We start from the raw sequence: 18311 nt of genomic DNA on the forward strand, positions 1-18311 counted from the left end.
AAAATGATGTAAAAAGAACTTTAATCTATTCAAAGATCATATTTTTTTAGCCACAATAAATCTAAAATAATTGAATTAGTAAGAGATCTAATAATATCAAATGTTATTAAATTAATATGACCATTTTTTGCTATCTCTACAAAAATAGTTTCATAGATAATATCTTCAAAACAAAAACTATGATTGTCTATGACTTCTACATGCATGGACTTATTTTCTTTATTAAAAATATTTTATGTTTTTTAAAAAAATCTTTATCTAATAAAAAAGTTAAAATTCTTGAATATAATAAGATAAAATAATTGTAATTATAAGCTCTTAAATTAATATTTATTTTAAAATAAAATGATGATTGTAAAGAGATAATAGATATTTATTAGATGTTGCATAAGATTTCAGCCACATAATTCCTATTTTAGCTTAATAAACTTGTTTAGCAATATATTGTCTTCTTTGATAGCCATGCTCTTTATTTTGTAGTTTTGTTGTTTCATTAGAAAACATAGAAAATACTTTGATTCTCCATAATACAAACACAATCATTTTTCATAATGTTGAATCTTTTTTTATTCAATGAGAGGTTTAAAATGTACCATATTAATTTGCATAGGTTTTAGTTTTAATAAATAAATTTTCTAAAAATTATGAATTATTGTAATGACTTGATTTTTTCTTCTCTAATCAAATCTTTATACTTAGTGCCTTTCAAAGAATTGATTCTTTCATACAATGACTTAAGTAATAAATTATTTCTATGAATCTATTTTTGATATTTTAAATAATAAATCTTAATTATTATTCTTTAATCCATATTAAAATTGGTCAATAAGGATTTAATTATTCTAGTCTACATTGCAAACAAAGTTTTAGAACTTGACAATATAAATGGCAGCTTATTGTGATCCATATTGTTAAGTGATATAGCATTGAGTGCCAAATCTCGTCAAATATATATAGTTTAGCGTGATTAGTGGTTTTTCATCCATTGATTTTTTTTTTTTTTTTTTTTTTTTTTTTTTTTTTTGTTAATTGACTTTATAAATGTCAATTAAAGTTTGAATACTAAGATAGAAAAAAAATCATTAACTTGACATTCTTATGAAGTGAAGTCTTTTGAGTGATTTTGAAAGAGAAAAAACTTGTTATAAGGATTTGCTTAGCTATGGTGATTTAGCCACTTTACTAAAGTTTTAGGATTTTTTCTATTCTTCACACTTACAGTTTTGAATTCCTTCTTTGTGGTGTGAAAGATAGCTTTAGTTGTGTATAGATTTATAATCTTTCACTAAAAATGTGTTGATTGTAAATTTGCATTTGGTTTAGATTATATACTTTGTGATTGAATTGTAGTATTTGATGTGTTGTGTGTAACAATCTTTGTTTACACAACTATATCTTAAAAATAAGAAATTGAATTTGCTATTCTTTTTTAATCATTCTTTCTAAATATGGTAATAAAATTTTTTAAAATAAATTTAGATCATATAAAAATTAGGAATCATTTTTCATCAAAAATTAAAATAAAAAAAATACTTCCAAATAAGAGTGCACATTTAAACCCATCTTCAATAAATTCAAAAAATATTAGGAATGATATTACTTTCACTAGAGTTTGGCTTCTTGTAGAAATATTCAAAATTTTGAGCTTGTTCCATCAAAATTCTTTAATATACTAATTTTTACATCTTTCATATTTATTATAGCAAGACATTTGGATTTACTTGTGAAATTGATCTACTTACTTCTGTCAACTACATAACTTATTAGTGTAGGCATTAGATGTCATTATTGTTTTTTTTATAAACATAGAAATAATATATCTATGATTAATATTAAAAATATGTAAATTTTTTGCTCTAAGAATATTGAAAAGCTTGTAAAGCTCTATATTAGTTGCAAATCTATTCTCACTTCTACCAATTGTAGCATCTATAATTTATTTTTCTTCTATCACTAAAATAGAAGACTTTAATAAATTCACAAATCAAAACAAAGGCAAGTAATTCATAATCTCAAATATATAACGTAAATCTTCACAAAGAAAAGTATTCTACTTTCATTAAGAAAAGAATCAATGTTATAAATAAATAAATAAAAAAATTAGTTTAAAAGTGAGTAGTCTACAATTTTTAAAACACAATAAAAGAAGTAGAATAATTTCTCTATTTATAAAATAAAAGAATAACAATAAATTAATATTCTTATTAAATTAGAAAAAACACAAATCATAACAAAACTCTATAGAAGTAAAATAATTCTATAACATTTAAAATAAGAAAATAAACAAATCAAAGATAGTTATAAGCTAAAAATTATAATAGCTATTGTTAAATACAAGAAAATTAGGGGTTCTTAAAATAAAGATAAGAACAAGAAAGAAAATGACAAGAGTGAAGAAAGCCTTACTCTTGCCTCTATATATACTATTCAAGTATGGGGCTATGCAATGATGTTCTATAAGTCATCCAACATGTATTTAATTTGCACGACATGAGTCTAACTTGCAATGCAAGTTTTCAATATATGTGACAACTTATACAAGTGACCAACATGTACAACATAATCTAAGAAACAACTGGTTAATATGTACAACATGTGAAACTTGTTGGTCTAATTTTTGACCTATCAATTACCTACCACTTAGAAGGTCAAATCAACATCTATAGAGCTTCTAAGAAGCTTCTCCATAAGATATTATTAAATTTATTTGCTTCTACTTACTTCCACCTACCTCCTCTAATCTAAGTAATTACTAATATAAATATGTAAGTACTCTTAAATTTCAAAGAATGATTGCTGACTCTATTGAAAGAATGTGGAGAAAATAGTATTCTGGATAGCTTGATGCACTCTCATGTATTTGGCAAAAGGCTGTCCCTCTAAGCCCACAAATAACAATCCGCCTATACAAAACGAAGAGATTCCAACTTCATTTCACTTTCCTTTTAAATACATTGAACACAGAAAGCATTGAGCAACACCACACTGTAATCTTTAAGTACATGTAACCTTTCAAACAGATGCATTGATCAATAAATAAAATGAATATGCCAAATACATGTGGCATGGCTCATCTTTATCAGAATTAGGGTTGAACAATATTCAAGGATTTAATACGCTTGGGGAATCCAACACGATGGATGACATATGCTCAAATGAACATATGGTGTAAACACTTAGACCGAATCAACAGACTTCTGCTTCTCAATCGTAGCTACTGATTGCGGCAGAGCAGCCTAGCGCCGCTGCTAATCCAACTGTCTGCCCAATGCTAAAAACGTTCTGCCAAGCACGCAATAAGGTCGTCAAAATGAACGCAGCTGAATAGTTAGAACGTCAAAACTGAGCCATGAAAACTGCTGTAGGGATCATGTGTGAAATACAGAAAGAGTGAAAGAGTTACAGTAAATCAGTACTACGTATTAGCCCCTTAAAACCAGTTTTGAAGAATGTGAGTGTAGAAAAGACAGTAATTCTCTAGAGTGTAGAAGTGCCGCTAGATAGCATGAGGGAAAGTAAACATTTCAAAATATATGAAATCGCGTATCCGTATGCAATTTTCAGGCTTGACCTAAAAGGCACTATCTTCACCATGAGAAAGACCGTGATTAAGAGATTATATTGAAACTTTTAAATATATGATAAAATTATCCAAGAATCTCTACAAACTCGAGATTGTCTAAGATTCTTGGATAATTTTATCATATATTTAAAAGACCCCAACCGCAAATTTACTGTCCGTTAAACTTGCTGCTCATGCTTCAGACGACACATTGTTCACGGATGGTCTGAATTCGTTAGATCCAGATAACCAGTTTGTCGACATTCTAAACTGAACGAAGTTGCATCTAACCTGAATTTTGCTAAACCGAATGATGACGATGCTGCTTCCACCTAACGTCGACTAAACTACCTCCAGGACGCTGAATATACAGCACGCCCAATACAGACTAAGTCTGTTAATCCGCAATATATCGTGATTATCAATTGAAACCGATTTGAGTAGAAACCCTAAACCAAATGTTATAGAAAACCACGTGCTGGTAAACGAACACTGTCAGGAACTCAATTCTAACTTCCGGAATGAGAAACACACAAAATTTCAGGAAACAAGGCAGCAGATGAAATGATGCCCACGTAAGAAAGGCGCAGGAAAGTACGTGACGTTTTTTTGGAAGATTGTGCTCAACGGGTAGAACCAGGACAAGTTGTTATAAAAAATCACGCATTTCGTGCTACAAAAAACCACACAAGAGACAAGAAACCAATGACACCGAATTCTCATACCAGGTGTCCAACAGACCTAAGCCTTTTCCCTCCTCAACTTTCCAAGCTCCCGACGAACAATAGAGCTTCTCTTCACGCGCGCCACCATAACCTTGAACCGGTCGAAATCGTTCAAGCTAGCCCTCTTGGCACGCACGGCGAGCTTCTTGCCCCAAGCGCTGCTGGCCCACTTCTGGTCGACCTCGGCGCTGGCATAGGCCTCCTTGAGCACCTTCTTCGAGGGGGTGCGGGAGAGGTCAGGGATGGTAATATCAGTGAGAGAGAGGCGCTTGAAGTTGATCTGAGTGCGGGTCATGTCCGGGGAGTCGATGAGCGCCCGGTTCTGGTCAATGACGTCGACAATTACGACCAGCTTGCCATGCTGGGGGCCGTAGTTGATGAGGGCCACGCGCCCGATCTCCACGAACCGGCGGAACACCATAGCTGCGAAGCGAAGCGATGCGGTGCGACACAGCGCAGGGGCAGAGGAGGAGGAGGAGCAGCCCTGCAGGAATCGGGTAAGGAACATCCCCGGTGCTCCCCTCCATCGCTATGCTCTATCTCCGTCCCCCTCGCCCTAACCCTAATCGATCTTCCCTCCTCCGTTCACACTGCCTGCCTCTTTCTTTCTTGCTCCTCCCTTGCTTTCTCTTGGCCCCGTTCACACTTCCTGCCTCTTTCCTTCTTCCTTGCCTTCCAAAACAAAATCATTGTTCCTTATACCATTCTCAAAATGTTATGGAAAAAATAATTAATCAACCAGAAGTTTGCAAAAATTATAGGATTTTAGCCATAATAGCACCACAAAGTAAAGCAAACACATTTTAAAGTTACACATTAAATTGGTTGTGTATAAGAATTGAAGTTATATTATTGTGAGCTATATAATTTTATTTATTTATTAATTATATGATTTAAAAATAATAAATTAAATATAAATTAAAGATTATTTTTTTAATGAATTTTTTAGAAATAAGATGTTTAAAATTCTATAATAAATAAGATTTTTGAAATATAATATTATTAGCTAACAACATATCATGTTGTTTATACCAATGATATAAATCTACAAAATTATTTGAAAAGATAATATATTCATTCTCCATTAAGAAAGAAGAGAAAGAAATGAAAAGAAAATAAATATTTTTTTCAATATAAAAATAAATTAAAATTAAAATTTCTAAATATAGAAATAATATGAATCTTATATTAAAATTAGAATATAAAAATTTATAAAAAAATAAGAAAGAAATTAATCTTTCCTCTATATGTATTAATTATAAATAAGCCACATATAAGATTTTAAACAACTATAACTATAAGGCTTGTGAGTTAAGCATTAAAGTTGTGCAATAGTTTTATAGTGGATTCTTAAAAATAAGAACTTCTAAAAGAAATTTCTATATCCACTTAATAAATTTAAAAGAGTCTATAGATCTAATTTCAACCTAAGAAGCTTATTTATTTTTTAAAGAAAAATACATTAATTTTTTAATATATTTTTATCTATTTTTATTTATTTAAGAAATATATGAATTTTTTTATAGTTTATTATCATTATAAAAAGTGTTATACATGCTAAAGCTATACTTACAAAAAAATATTATTAAAAAACCTAGTATCTAATTTATTTTTGTTTAAATTATTTAAGATGAGAGATATTTTTTCAATAAAATATGTTTTTAGAACCAAAAGCGAATTTTGGTTCTTATTGAATGTAAAAATAATATTTATTAGTTTTAAAAAAATTAGATTGCTAAAAATATTTTAAAAAATCAAATTCAAAATTAGAAGATTTATTTATAGATTGAATATGTAATCCTAAGTTCAAAATTATAATCCAAGTGTATTTATAAAAAATATGATAAAATTATTTTTTATTATTTAAAAATAGAATAAAAATATATTTGATATTTAAATTAGAATTTAATAATATTTTATAAAATATAAAAATTTATATTTTTATATTTTAAATCTAAAAAAACTCAAATTAATTTTTTTATGTAATTTCTTATTTGATAGAAAGTTTTAGATGTAATCATATTTAAATGATTTAGAATTATATCTATCTATCTATATATATATATATGTATATATATATATATATATATATATATATATATAATATTAAATATCTTTATGAAATATATTTAGAAAAATTCCTAATGATAAATTAGATCTATAAAATCTCCTAAGCATGCCACATAAAAGAAAAACTTTTTATATATAAAAAGCCACTATTATAATATTTTATAACTTATAAATTTGGTATAGAAGCCTTGTAGTTCAAAAAAACTTCTATATTATTTTTAATTAGTAGATTTACATAAAAATAAGACTAAAGCTATTTTAAGTCTTATCAATGCCTTTTTTATATTTTAATTTATCATAGATACATATATTTATTTATATAAGTATTTAGATAACATAAATAGATAGAAATATATAAAAGTTGATAAATTTGATAATATCTTTTGGAGTAGCTTTTTAGAAGCTTCATAAACATGGCTTTTGCTATTATATAAGTCCATAGATAATTAATAGCTTAAAAACTTAGTCAACAAGTTGGATATGTAGCGCATCTATACAAAAAATTTCTTGCAAGTTAGACATTTGTTTTGCAAGTAGGACATATATTAGAGGTTCTATAGAATGTTGCCACAAAGCTCTTAGTTAGATAGTATTTATGGAAGTAAAAATAAGATCTTCCTCATACTTGTCAACTCCTTTTTTACATCTAGTCTAGTTTCAAGTCTTTAATTTTTTTGTCTTTAGGCAATAGTCATTTCAATTTTTTCTTAACTATGTATATATATATATATATATTTTATATTTTTTTAAAAAATATCTAACTTATTTATTTTTATTCTTTAAATCCTAATTGTTAACATGTTGATAAGAGTATAATTATAATATTAATGTTTTTTTTTATTAAGAATAGGTTATTTTTTTGATAAGACATAAGTATATTAAAAATTATAATTTACTTGCTTTTAAATTTATATTATTTTGGCATTTTTCTTTATTTTTTTTATTGGCATTTAATTATTTTTTTATAAGCAATATTAGATATCTTATTTTCTATTATATTATCATAAAAAAGTTTGTAGAAATGAAGACTATAATGACATAAATACAAAAATGAATGAAAAAATTAATACTTGCGATGCATTAACTCAATTTACTACTACAAGAAACAATAAGATTAGCAAAAAATAAAGATATAGAGATGATTTGAGGTACTTCAACATCTATATCAAATCATATTACTTTTTTAATGGTAGAATAGTATTATTATATTATGTAAAATTCTGATTGAGGATGCATTAGGCACTTGGTTGTAGAAAATAAAAGAAAATTGCAACAACAAATCCTAATAATTCTAATAGAATCATATATGAAATAAATTAAAGCTTAATAAATATAATCAAATATTGATCAAGTCTAATTAAATCTTCATAGGAATTATAAAAAAAATATAAAGAAATCTTAAAGAAATTCTAAAGAAATTATAAAGAAATAATAAAGAAACTTTAAAGAGATTCTAACAAAATCCACAAGCATCTTAAAGAAATCCTTATGAAATCCTAAATAAATCCTAAAGAAACTCTAAAAAATTCCTAAGAAATCCTAAATCTTAAACCAAATCTAATTAGATATTAAATCTTAAATAAAATTCTAATCAAATTCTAAATCAAATACTAATCAAATCCTAAGCAAATCCTAGCCAAAATCTAATCAATTCAAACTAATCCTAGCACAATTTTAGAACTTCAATATCTATTGATTAAATTGTTGATCTTATTTAAAATTTTATACATCTCTTAATCTCTTAATTAACAACAAGCACAATAAATTTGAAGAAAATCGAACTTACAAAATAGGAAAAAAATGTTATAATCCACTCAAGTATTGACTAGCCTCCAACTTTAATATTAATGTTGATCTTCCAATAGTAATAACTCCTAAATGAATTGTTAACTTCCTTAAAAATTTTGCAAAAGTATTAGAAGTCAAGTCAATTATTAATTCCAATAAAAATTATCTCAATCCAAATAAAAAATTATTATACATCTTAGATAACCTTATTAAACCTAAAAATCTAATTTCCAAGATCCTAACTCACTTGAACTTTAATAAATTCCAATCTAACTTTTTGATTAAGTTCAAATTTACAACATATGTTTACCAAAATTATATTCACAACTCTATTAAATTTCACTTGCAAATCTGCTTTTAGACTCATAAAATTGAGCAAATTATAAACCTTATTTTATTTAATAAAATTTAGAATCACCCAAAAAAACCTTAACTTTGCAAAACTTTTACAAAGTCATTATAAACTCAAAACACTAAAAACCAATGCTTAAAGAAATCCTATAATTTCTTCTTTCAAATTCTACTCTTTGATTTGCAAAAAAATCTTGGAAACGCCATAGATGCTTGATTATATCTCTTAGGGTTTGATTTTAATCCAAGTTAATAATTGGTCTTCTTAAGGTATCAATTTTTGGTTTCTTGAAGTATCTTTTATTAAAATCAACTTCTAATTCCTTCTTATATATGCTTATATCTTTTATTTTTTTAATCTACCTTATTTTACTTTATTTATGGCTCTACAAAGTAAGTAAAAGCTCACTTTATAAAAAAGCAACATTTGTAATTTTAATTTATTATCCTTTGACTATTATCTATATTTCTAAAATAATTTGTGATAATATTTTGAAATAAGATCTTCTGAAATATAATATTTTCTTTATTCTTTTAAATGTTAGTTGTGTTATATCATGACACTACTCAAGTATTAAAGAATCAAGAATTGCTTTGTTTAAGAATTTTGATGGCACAAGATCAAATTTTTGAGGATTCATCAACCAAGTATTTTAATGATTGAATTTTAATCCTAAAGCTATTTCATCTCAAATTTACAATTTAAGTTTATTAGAATATTATTTCTAGATTCTATTTTATTGTGATTTTTTTTAACAATATAATCTAATATTGGATAATTTGGAGGTTTTTTTGACACATTTTTAATTCATGTATGGATAACATGACACAATTTATGTTGCAACCAATAAGATTTGTATTTTGTGAGGATGCAATCAATTAGTAACATTATATGCTTCATTATTTTAACAACTTATAATCAATATCAAATGAGATGATATTATATTTTTCAACCAAATTTTTTATAGACTATAATATATGCTAAAAATATTGATGCTCAATATACTGAATCTTTAGACATAGAATCAAGTAATTCACTTTATTGAAAAGTATAATAATCGGCTATTTGAATTTTGATATGAGAGTTGTACAAGTGAGCCTCAATATTTTTACAATTTAATGGTAATACCAACATCTTTTTAATACATACATTTCGAAGTAAAAGCAATGCAAATTGATATGATATATTTTAATCCTTATACTAAGTAAGAAAAGATTCATTATTATCATAAATAATTATGTTTATATTGTGGAAAATTAAATCAAAGTAAATTATTCAAAAAAGTAATGTGACCACAAAATAAAGAATATAATTGTCAAAAAAGATAATATGTCAAAAAAAAGTTTATTTAGCTATAATAGAAATAATACAACCAAAGTCTTATGTAATACCTAATGTAGGTCATTTTCTTTTTTTGGAACCTTTTTAATATTTTATAATAGATGTTTGTTTAATATCTAAATATTATAAAGTCTTTACCTTGTTAGAATTATGAACCTCAACTTGTTTTTAGATGAAGAGTTTGTTAAAAGTTACAATATAACTTTTGTGAAGAAAATTAAAGTGGTATATGTAAGAATTATAGATGGTGGTTTGTTGTCTTTTGAAAATATTACCAACAAAATCCATGCTATAATAGCAACTAACAATAAAAATAGCTTTGTGATATTTAATATTATTAGATTTCCATCTAATTTAGTCATTTTAGATTTATTAAAGCTAAAAAAATATAATATTTAAATATATTAGATTTTTTATAATTTTAAATTATTTTTGAGTATAATTAAGGATTTTATTAATTAAGTAGAAAGTTACAAGTCTAATATAATCAAACTCTTATTTTTATGTGGAAGAGATTTCTTATATATTGTAAAAGTAAGATCACCTTGTGTTATTTATATCACACTCGTTTTTTATGATATAAAGACTTCAAATAATATTTTAAGCTAGTATCAAGATTATTAAGATGTTTTTAAGAAGAAGAATAAGAATAATTTTTTTTGAGTATTATTCTTATAATTACTAAGTTGAACTTTAAGAAAAAACTCAATCACTATTTAGAATAATTTATAATTTATTACAAAATAAGCTAGCTATATGCAAAGAATACATTAATAAAAAATTAACCAAGAATTTTATTTATCATTCTAAATCTCTTAAAATAACTTCTTTCTTATTTGTAAAGAAAAAAGAATGATTATTATGAATGTATATAAATTATCAAAGGCTAAATAAGATTATTATCAAGAATAGATATCCTTTACCTTTAATATTCAAATTTTTTGATCAATTGAATCAAGGCAAGTTCTATATAAAAATAGATCTATGAGGATCATATATTTTAGAATATTTCAAAGAAGGAGATAAATAGAAGACTAAGTTTTGAACCAAGTTTGGATATTTTGAATACAATGTTATGATTTTTGGACTCACAAATGTGTAATTTTTTTTTAACATTTAATATATGATGTGTTTTGAAAAACTTTAAATAATTTTTCTTATTCATTTGGACAGCATTTTAATCTACTTTCAAAATATAAAAAAAAAATTAATTTCATCTTTATCATATATTATAAAAATTAAAAGATGTATAATTATATGCAAAGATGAAAAAGTGTATATTTTTTATAATTTAAGTTGAATTTTTAGAAGATATTATTTTAAATAATAGTCTTATGATAGATCCTAAGAAATTTTAAATTATTATAGATTGGAAGATTTCAAAAATAGTCAAAGATTAATATTTTTTGGAATTTTCAATTACTATTGAATCTTCATCAAGAAATTTTCTCAAGTTGCAACTTTGCTATATATATTTGACTTGTAAAGATAAATTTGAATAGAATAAAAAAATTGAAGCATTAATTAAAGATCTAAAGATAAATTTTATTTCTACACTAATCTTTTATTGCATTGAATTTTTAAAGATATTTTTTATAGAAAAAAATGTATCAAACTTTTCATTAGATGCAATATTATAATAAATAAGAATAGATATAAAACTTTATTTTATAGTTTTTTATTTAAATTTATTTTTCAACAACAAAGATCAACTATAAGATCCACAACAAAGAACTATTTGTAATTATAAATTCATTTAAAGAATAGCACCATTATATAGAAGATGCTTTAAGTTTAGTAATTATTTATATAAATTACAAGAATATCAAGTATTTTTAGTCAGTACATACTTTGAATCATTGCTTAGCTTGTTAGACCATGTTTATGTCAAGTTTTGAATTCAAGATCAAGTAATGGCCAAAAAAAATACAACAAGGTTTGTTAAACGTCTTTTCAAGACTATTTTGTTTTAAATTAAAAAAAATATACAACTTTTAATCAAGAAAGAAAAATTATCTTAGAAAAAAAGTAACTTCATCTTCAAAGTATGAAATTAATACTAACTATTGATTCAACTTTTTTTAAGAAAGTTCAATTAAGTATGTCATTTGATTTTTTTATTTGTAATATTAAAAATATTTCTTCAAAATTTCATGATACTTCTAAGTTTGAATTTGAAAACAATCTATTCTATTTTAAAAGATGCTTATATATTCTAAAAGATAAAGTATAACTATAAGTTCTTTGAACTTGTCACAACTTTCTAGTTGTATGACATTTTTGATATAATAAGGCTTTAGAATTGATTTCAAGAGATTTTTAGTAGCATCAAATATAGAAAGCAATAAAAAGCTTTGTGTAATTATGTCATATTTATTTAAGATCAAAAACTCTTCATTATCAATCTTATAAACTTGTACAACCACTATCCATATTAAAACAACCATTGTCTTTTATTTCTATAGATTTTATTAAGGATCATTTAGTCTAAAATTCATATGACTATATTTGTGATAGTAGAATAATTCATTAAGATGGTATATTTTGTACCATATATAAAATATATTATAAATAAAAATAACTAAATATTTTTTTGATAATATTTATTATTATAATAGATTATTAAAGAATATTATGTCAAATAGAAGAATCTGAATTAAGATTTTAGAGAACCATTTTTAAAATATCAAAGATCAATATGAAATTATATTTGACTTCATATCTTCAAATTATAGGACAAACAAAACGAGAGAATTAAATTTTGAAGTAATATTTGAGATGTACTATCAACTAGAATCAAGATGATTAGACAACTCTTTTGTTATTGGTAAAATTTGATTATAATAACATAAAATTCTTCTATTTAATAAATACCTTTTTATATTAATTTTATTTATTATTTATAACTTGATATTTTTATCTTTTTAAATTTTTTTAATCTTGTGATAGTAGATTTAAGAAATTCTTTATTAAAGCTGTATGTAACATTGAAAGCACATTTTTGAATGTATCAATCTAATTGCATATCAATTATCAAGGTCTATGAAGATCTATCTCATAGTCTATAAAACTATTCTTGAATCATATAAAAAAATGAATATTCCAAAAAGAATATAAATGCTACATCTTTCTTTAAAAGTGAATAATAATCAAAAATTTGATATAGAAGAACTCTTAGACTCAAGGCAATATCAATTTAGTTTAAAATATCTTGTTCATTATAAATACTATTTATAGTTATTAAAGATATACTTTCAAAGATAAAAATTTAAAGAATATAAATAACTAAGTAAAATATTTTTCAAAGAGAAATAACAAAAAAAATTAAATAAATATGTTTACTTAAGAAAAAACTATAATATGTATTATCACAAATTAAGAAATTAGAGATTCTTCAAATTAGACTAGAATTAATATAAGAGTTAACAAGAATAAAGAAGGTCTCTCTCTTATCTCTATATATACTATCTAAATAGGAGCTATGTAGTGACATTCTATATGTAGGACCTCTAATATATATCTAACTTACAAGATATATGTCTAATTTGCAAGGCAAGTTTCTTATATGTGCACCATATGTCTAACTTATAGTACAAGTGGCTAATAAGTGTGACATGTGACGAACTTGTTGGCCAAGTTTTTAATCTACCAATCCTCTATAAACACATATAAAAAAAAATCTACATTTGTAAAGCTTCTAAGAAACTTTTCTATATGATATTATAAAATTTATGTACTATTTATTTCTACATATTCATATTAATTAAGTGACTACTAAAATATATATGCATGTCTGTAACATGTATTTAGAACTTCAACTAAAAAAAAAAAATTTAAATAATGAAGACTAAGCTGTGTATAAAAAATAAGGAACAATTAAAAAGACAAAAATTTATAGTTAATATCAAGAGTAAGAAGGCTTGAAGGCCAGTAGAAGAATTAACTATCACAAATATATATAATTAATTTAATATTTTTTTAGATGATTAAATAGATATAAGTAATAAAAAATTTATTTTATAATATTTTCTAATAAAGCTTCCTAAAAGCTTCATAGATGTTACTTTGAATTTATATGTATTTATTATTGATTGGTAGGTTAAAAACTTGATCAAGAAATTAACAATGTATTGATAGTTTATGAAATAAGCTAACTATGTAGCACATATATAGAAAACTTGTCTTACAAGTTAAGATATGTGTCTTGCAAAGTCAATACGTTTTAGAGGTCTTATAGAACATTATCATATAGCTCCTAGTTAAGAATATATATGGAGTTAAGAGTGAAGCATTCTCCACTCTTGTCAATGCCTTTTTAATTTTAAGTCTTATTTCAAGACTTTTTTTAGTCATCTTGTCTTTCGCAATAGCCATTCTAGTTTAATACTATATCATCTTTGAATGATTTTTTAGTCTTTTTGAGTAACATAAGAGTATATTGAAATTTTAGTTCTTTTAGGTTAATATCCTTGAAAATTTTACAAGAGTTGTAACTTATTATTCTTATCTTGTTTTAGAAGTAAGTGGATTATTTCACTTCTATTGTTTCATTTTAAAGGTTGTAGATTATCTATTTTTAAATAAATTGTTTATTTTTCTAAAAATAATATCTTCTTTAAAGAGAGAAAATTATTCTTCTTTGTAGAAATTTTTATTTGAAAGTAGACATCGTCAATTATCCTCTTCTAATTTAACTTGTAGATTTATCAAGTTATTTGAAATAGAAGGAAAAATTATGGATGTTACAATTAGTAGAAGTGAGAATAGATTTGTATCTATTACAAATCTTCACAAATCTATCAACACTCTTAGGATGGAAATTTTATGCATCACTAGTGCCAACCAAGGAAATACTAATTCTATACATATAAAAAAAAATTAGAGTCTACTTCAAGAAGTTATGCAGTTGAAAGAAGTAAGTAGATTGGCCTCACAACCAAATTTAAGAAGTTTTACTTTTGCAAGTATAATGGAGACAAAGATTAGTATGCCCAAGAAGTATGATGAAACAAAATCAAAATTTTGAGGATTTCTGCAACAAGTCAAGGTTTATTTAAAATAACATCTTTTTTTAATAACTTGATGGATTTACTCAAGGTAGATTCATAGGTGCACTTCTATATGGAAGTACTCTCTCTTGGTTTATACATTTAATGAAAAAATATTCACAATTCTTTTATGATTTGAATTCATTCATTGAAATATTTATGGCTACATTTAAAGAAAGTGATTAAAAAAAAATAGCAAAGACTAAGTTTTTATCTTTATGATAAAGATCACACTTAATAACCATATATGTTGTTAAATTCTAAAATATCACTTGTGACATGGACTAGAATGACAAAGCCTTTATAAATCAATTTTAAGATGAATTGAAGGATAACTTCAAAGATTTGTTATTGACAATGCCAAAAGCAATATCCTTAAAATAATTTATTGCTTAAGTCATTACATGTGACAATCAATTATTTAAAAGGCATCAAGAATAAAGATTTGATTGAAGAAGAATAAGTCAAATAATAATGGTAGGACCTAAGTTTTCAAAAACTAATTCATCAAGGCCAAAATTGATGCAAATTCATATGGTATGTTTTAAATCTCTAACTAAGCAAGAAAAGATTTATCATCACTAAGTAGGTTTGTACCTATATTGTAGAGAATCCAAGCACACTACTCAATATTTTCTAAAGAAGCAATGCAATCACAAAATGAAAAGCATGGTTTCTAAATCAGACGATGTGTGAAAAAATAATTCTCTCTAGCTACAATAGTCACCATTATTGTGATGTAACAAGACTAATAAGTGAAATGGATGAAGAAATTATTATATTATAAAATATCTTATTTCAAATATTATAACAAATTATCTCAGAAAATAAACAATAGTCCAAAAGAAAGTAAAGCTAAAGATGTAAACGCTACCTTTTTACAAAATAGACTTCTATTTACTTTGTAAGGCAATAAATAAGGCAAAACAAGGTAGATTAGAAAAATAAAGAATATGAACATATGTAGAAGGAAATAAGGAGTTAATTTTAGCAAAAATTTATTCAAAAGGATAGAATTTGATATCCAAAGAAGACCAGTTATCAATCTCGGTCGAAATCAGACCCCAGGGTACAAAACTATATACTTATGGCAATTCAAGGATTTTTTTGTAGATTAGAGAGTGAAATTAGAAATCAGATTTGAAAAGATTTGTTTAAACATTGATTTTTGGATGATTTGAGTGTGAAATAATTTTGCAAGAGCTTTGCAAAATCATGGTTGTTTTAGATGACTCTTGAATTTGTGAAATAAAAAGAGTATTATATTTTGGAATATTTTGTGAGTTTGGTAATAGATCTATTTTTTAAATTTTGAAAACTTATGAAAATGGTTGTTTGAAGTGTATGCTATAAGTTTGAACTTGACCAAATAGTTGAATAGAAGGTTATTGAATTTCAAGTAGGTTGAAGTCTTGGAATATAGACTTTGAAAGGCAGTTAGAATTTCTAAGATTTTTAGCAATCTACTAATTAGATTGGAGTAAAATTTGTGTGTAATGGTAATAGGTTTGATTTGCTATATATATGTGAAATTTCAGAATAACTGAACAATTTGAAAAAAACATATGAGTACTAGATATTCAAAATTCAGATTGGAGTAGAAGACCAGCCAACACCCAAGTGGATTTTAGGATTTTTTTTCTATTTGATGAATGTAATTAACTTCAAATTTTGTGTGCTTGTTGCTAACTTTGTTTTTGAGAAGTGTGTAAATTTTTAAGCAAGATTATCGATTCAATTGATAGATATTAAGGTTCTAAATAATGTTAGAGATAGATTAAATTAATTAAAATTTAATTAGAATTAGGTTTAGGATTTATTTGGATTTAATTTAAAATTTAGGATTTATCTAAGATTTTATTTAGAATTAAGGTTTGATTTAGGATTTGATTTAAGATTTAAGATTTATCTAAGGTTTGATCTAGGATTTAGAATTTAGGATTTATTTAGGATTTGATTTAAGATTTAGGATTTGTCTAGAATTAGGTCTAAGATTTAATATTTGTCTTGGATTTAATCTAAGATTTAAAGTTTGTTTAGGATTTAATTTAGAATTTAAGATTTGTTTGAGATTGGATTGAAGTATATTAGGATTTCAACCAGGGTTAAATTAGAACTTGATTTAAGATATATTTTTGATTATTCTAATATTTTTAGGATTTCTTAAGGATTCTTTTCAAGTTTATCATGGATTTCCTTTCAATTCTTTTAAGATTTTTTTTTTTTTTCTTGTAATTTCTCTAAGGTTTCTTTTAAATTTGACTAAAATTTATTCAATATTATTAAGATTTAATTAGAATTTATTTAATATTCTATTAGAGTTAAGATTTTATTGTAGCAATTTCCATTCTACCTTCTACAATTAGGTGCACAAATAGAAAACTTGTCTTTCAAGTTAAGATATATGTCTTGCAAAGTCAACACATTTTATAGATCTTATAGAACATTGCCACATAGCTCCTAGTTAAGAGTATATATGGAGGCAAGACTGAAGCCTTCTTCATTCTTATCAATACCTTTCTATTTTTTTAACTTGTTTCAAGAATATCTATTTTTTTATTTTTTTTTGGTAATAGCCATTTTAATTCAATATTATATTATATTTTAAAAACTATCTTGTTCTTTTCAATGGCACAAGAGTGCATTGATTTGAGAATGCATTAGATATCTTATGAGTGTAAATTTTTATTCTTCAATCTAAGTTACAAGATGGCCTCAATTAAGAGTTGCTTGTAATTGGTGGTGTAAAGTGAAGTAAAAAAATAACAAGAACAAAAGAAGAAAAACCACAAAGCAATTGAAATAAATGACATGAAGCAATTACAACACCCAAAATTAAGTCACAATCTGTTCACTATATTTTCATCTAATAAAAAATAAAAGTAAAAATTAAAAAATATATTTTTAGATATGTAGTTTTATTATCTTTTCAACGACATAAGAGACGTATAAATCTAAATTACTATGAGTAAGTTATGAATTTATAAAGATATGAAATAAATAATTGAAAAATGAAGTAAAAATATTTTACCTCAAAGGTAACTTGCTTATAGATCAAGGGTTCGAGCCTCATCAAGGTTCACATGTAGTGTATAAGGGTGTCTAAGAGAGGCTACGAGGCCTTAATCTTATCCTCCTAACTTTCTTCAAGGTGCTATAACCCATATGAGACTTGTGCACACTCCTTCTTACAAGGACTACATTAGCTACTGATCCTCCTATTTTCTACTAGAAGGACCAATATTTTTGCAATATCGACCTCACTATGGTGTTTTAAAACACACAATCAGCCTAAGAACTTTGTGTGGCCTTCAAATCTTACTCCCTTTCTTCATAAAGGCTCCCAAAGAGGTAAAATTTATTTTTATTTAGATCTTGAAAATTGCTCTAAAAATTCCTACATTTTTTTGAATAATTTCTAAATA

The 18311-nt window shown here is 24.9% G+C and overlaps 1 protein-coding gene across 1 annotated transcript; it reads right to left on the reverse strand.

Annotated features, from left to right (window-relative positions):
* Nucleotides 1-4182: 4182 nt before the first annotated feature.
* On the reverse strand, nucleotides 4183-4792 carry LOC112275530 (60S ribosomal protein L14-1-like). Its single transcript, NM_001378215.1, has one exon. The coding sequence runs from the start codon at nucleotides 4706-4708 to the stop codon at nucleotides 4304-4306; it is 405 nt and encodes a 134-aa protein (NP_001365144.1). The 5' UTR covers nucleotides 4709-4792; the 3' UTR covers nucleotides 4183-4303.
* Nucleotides 4793-18311: the final 13519 nt, after the last annotated feature.

Source organism: Physcomitrium patens, chromosome 23 (assembly GCF_059467195.1).
Source record: "Physcomitrium patens ecotype Gransden chromosome 23, ASM5946719v1, whole genome shotgun sequence".
Taxonomy (NCBI): Eukaryota; Viridiplantae; Streptophyta; class Bryopsida; order Funariales; family Funariaceae; genus Physcomitrium; species Physcomitrium patens.

Excerpts from the sequence above, each read along its gene's own strand:
- LOC112275530 (NM_001378215.1), bottom strand. The coding sequence starts at position 4,708 with ATGGTGTTCCGCCGGTTCGTGGAGATCGGGCGCGTGGCCCTCATCAAC.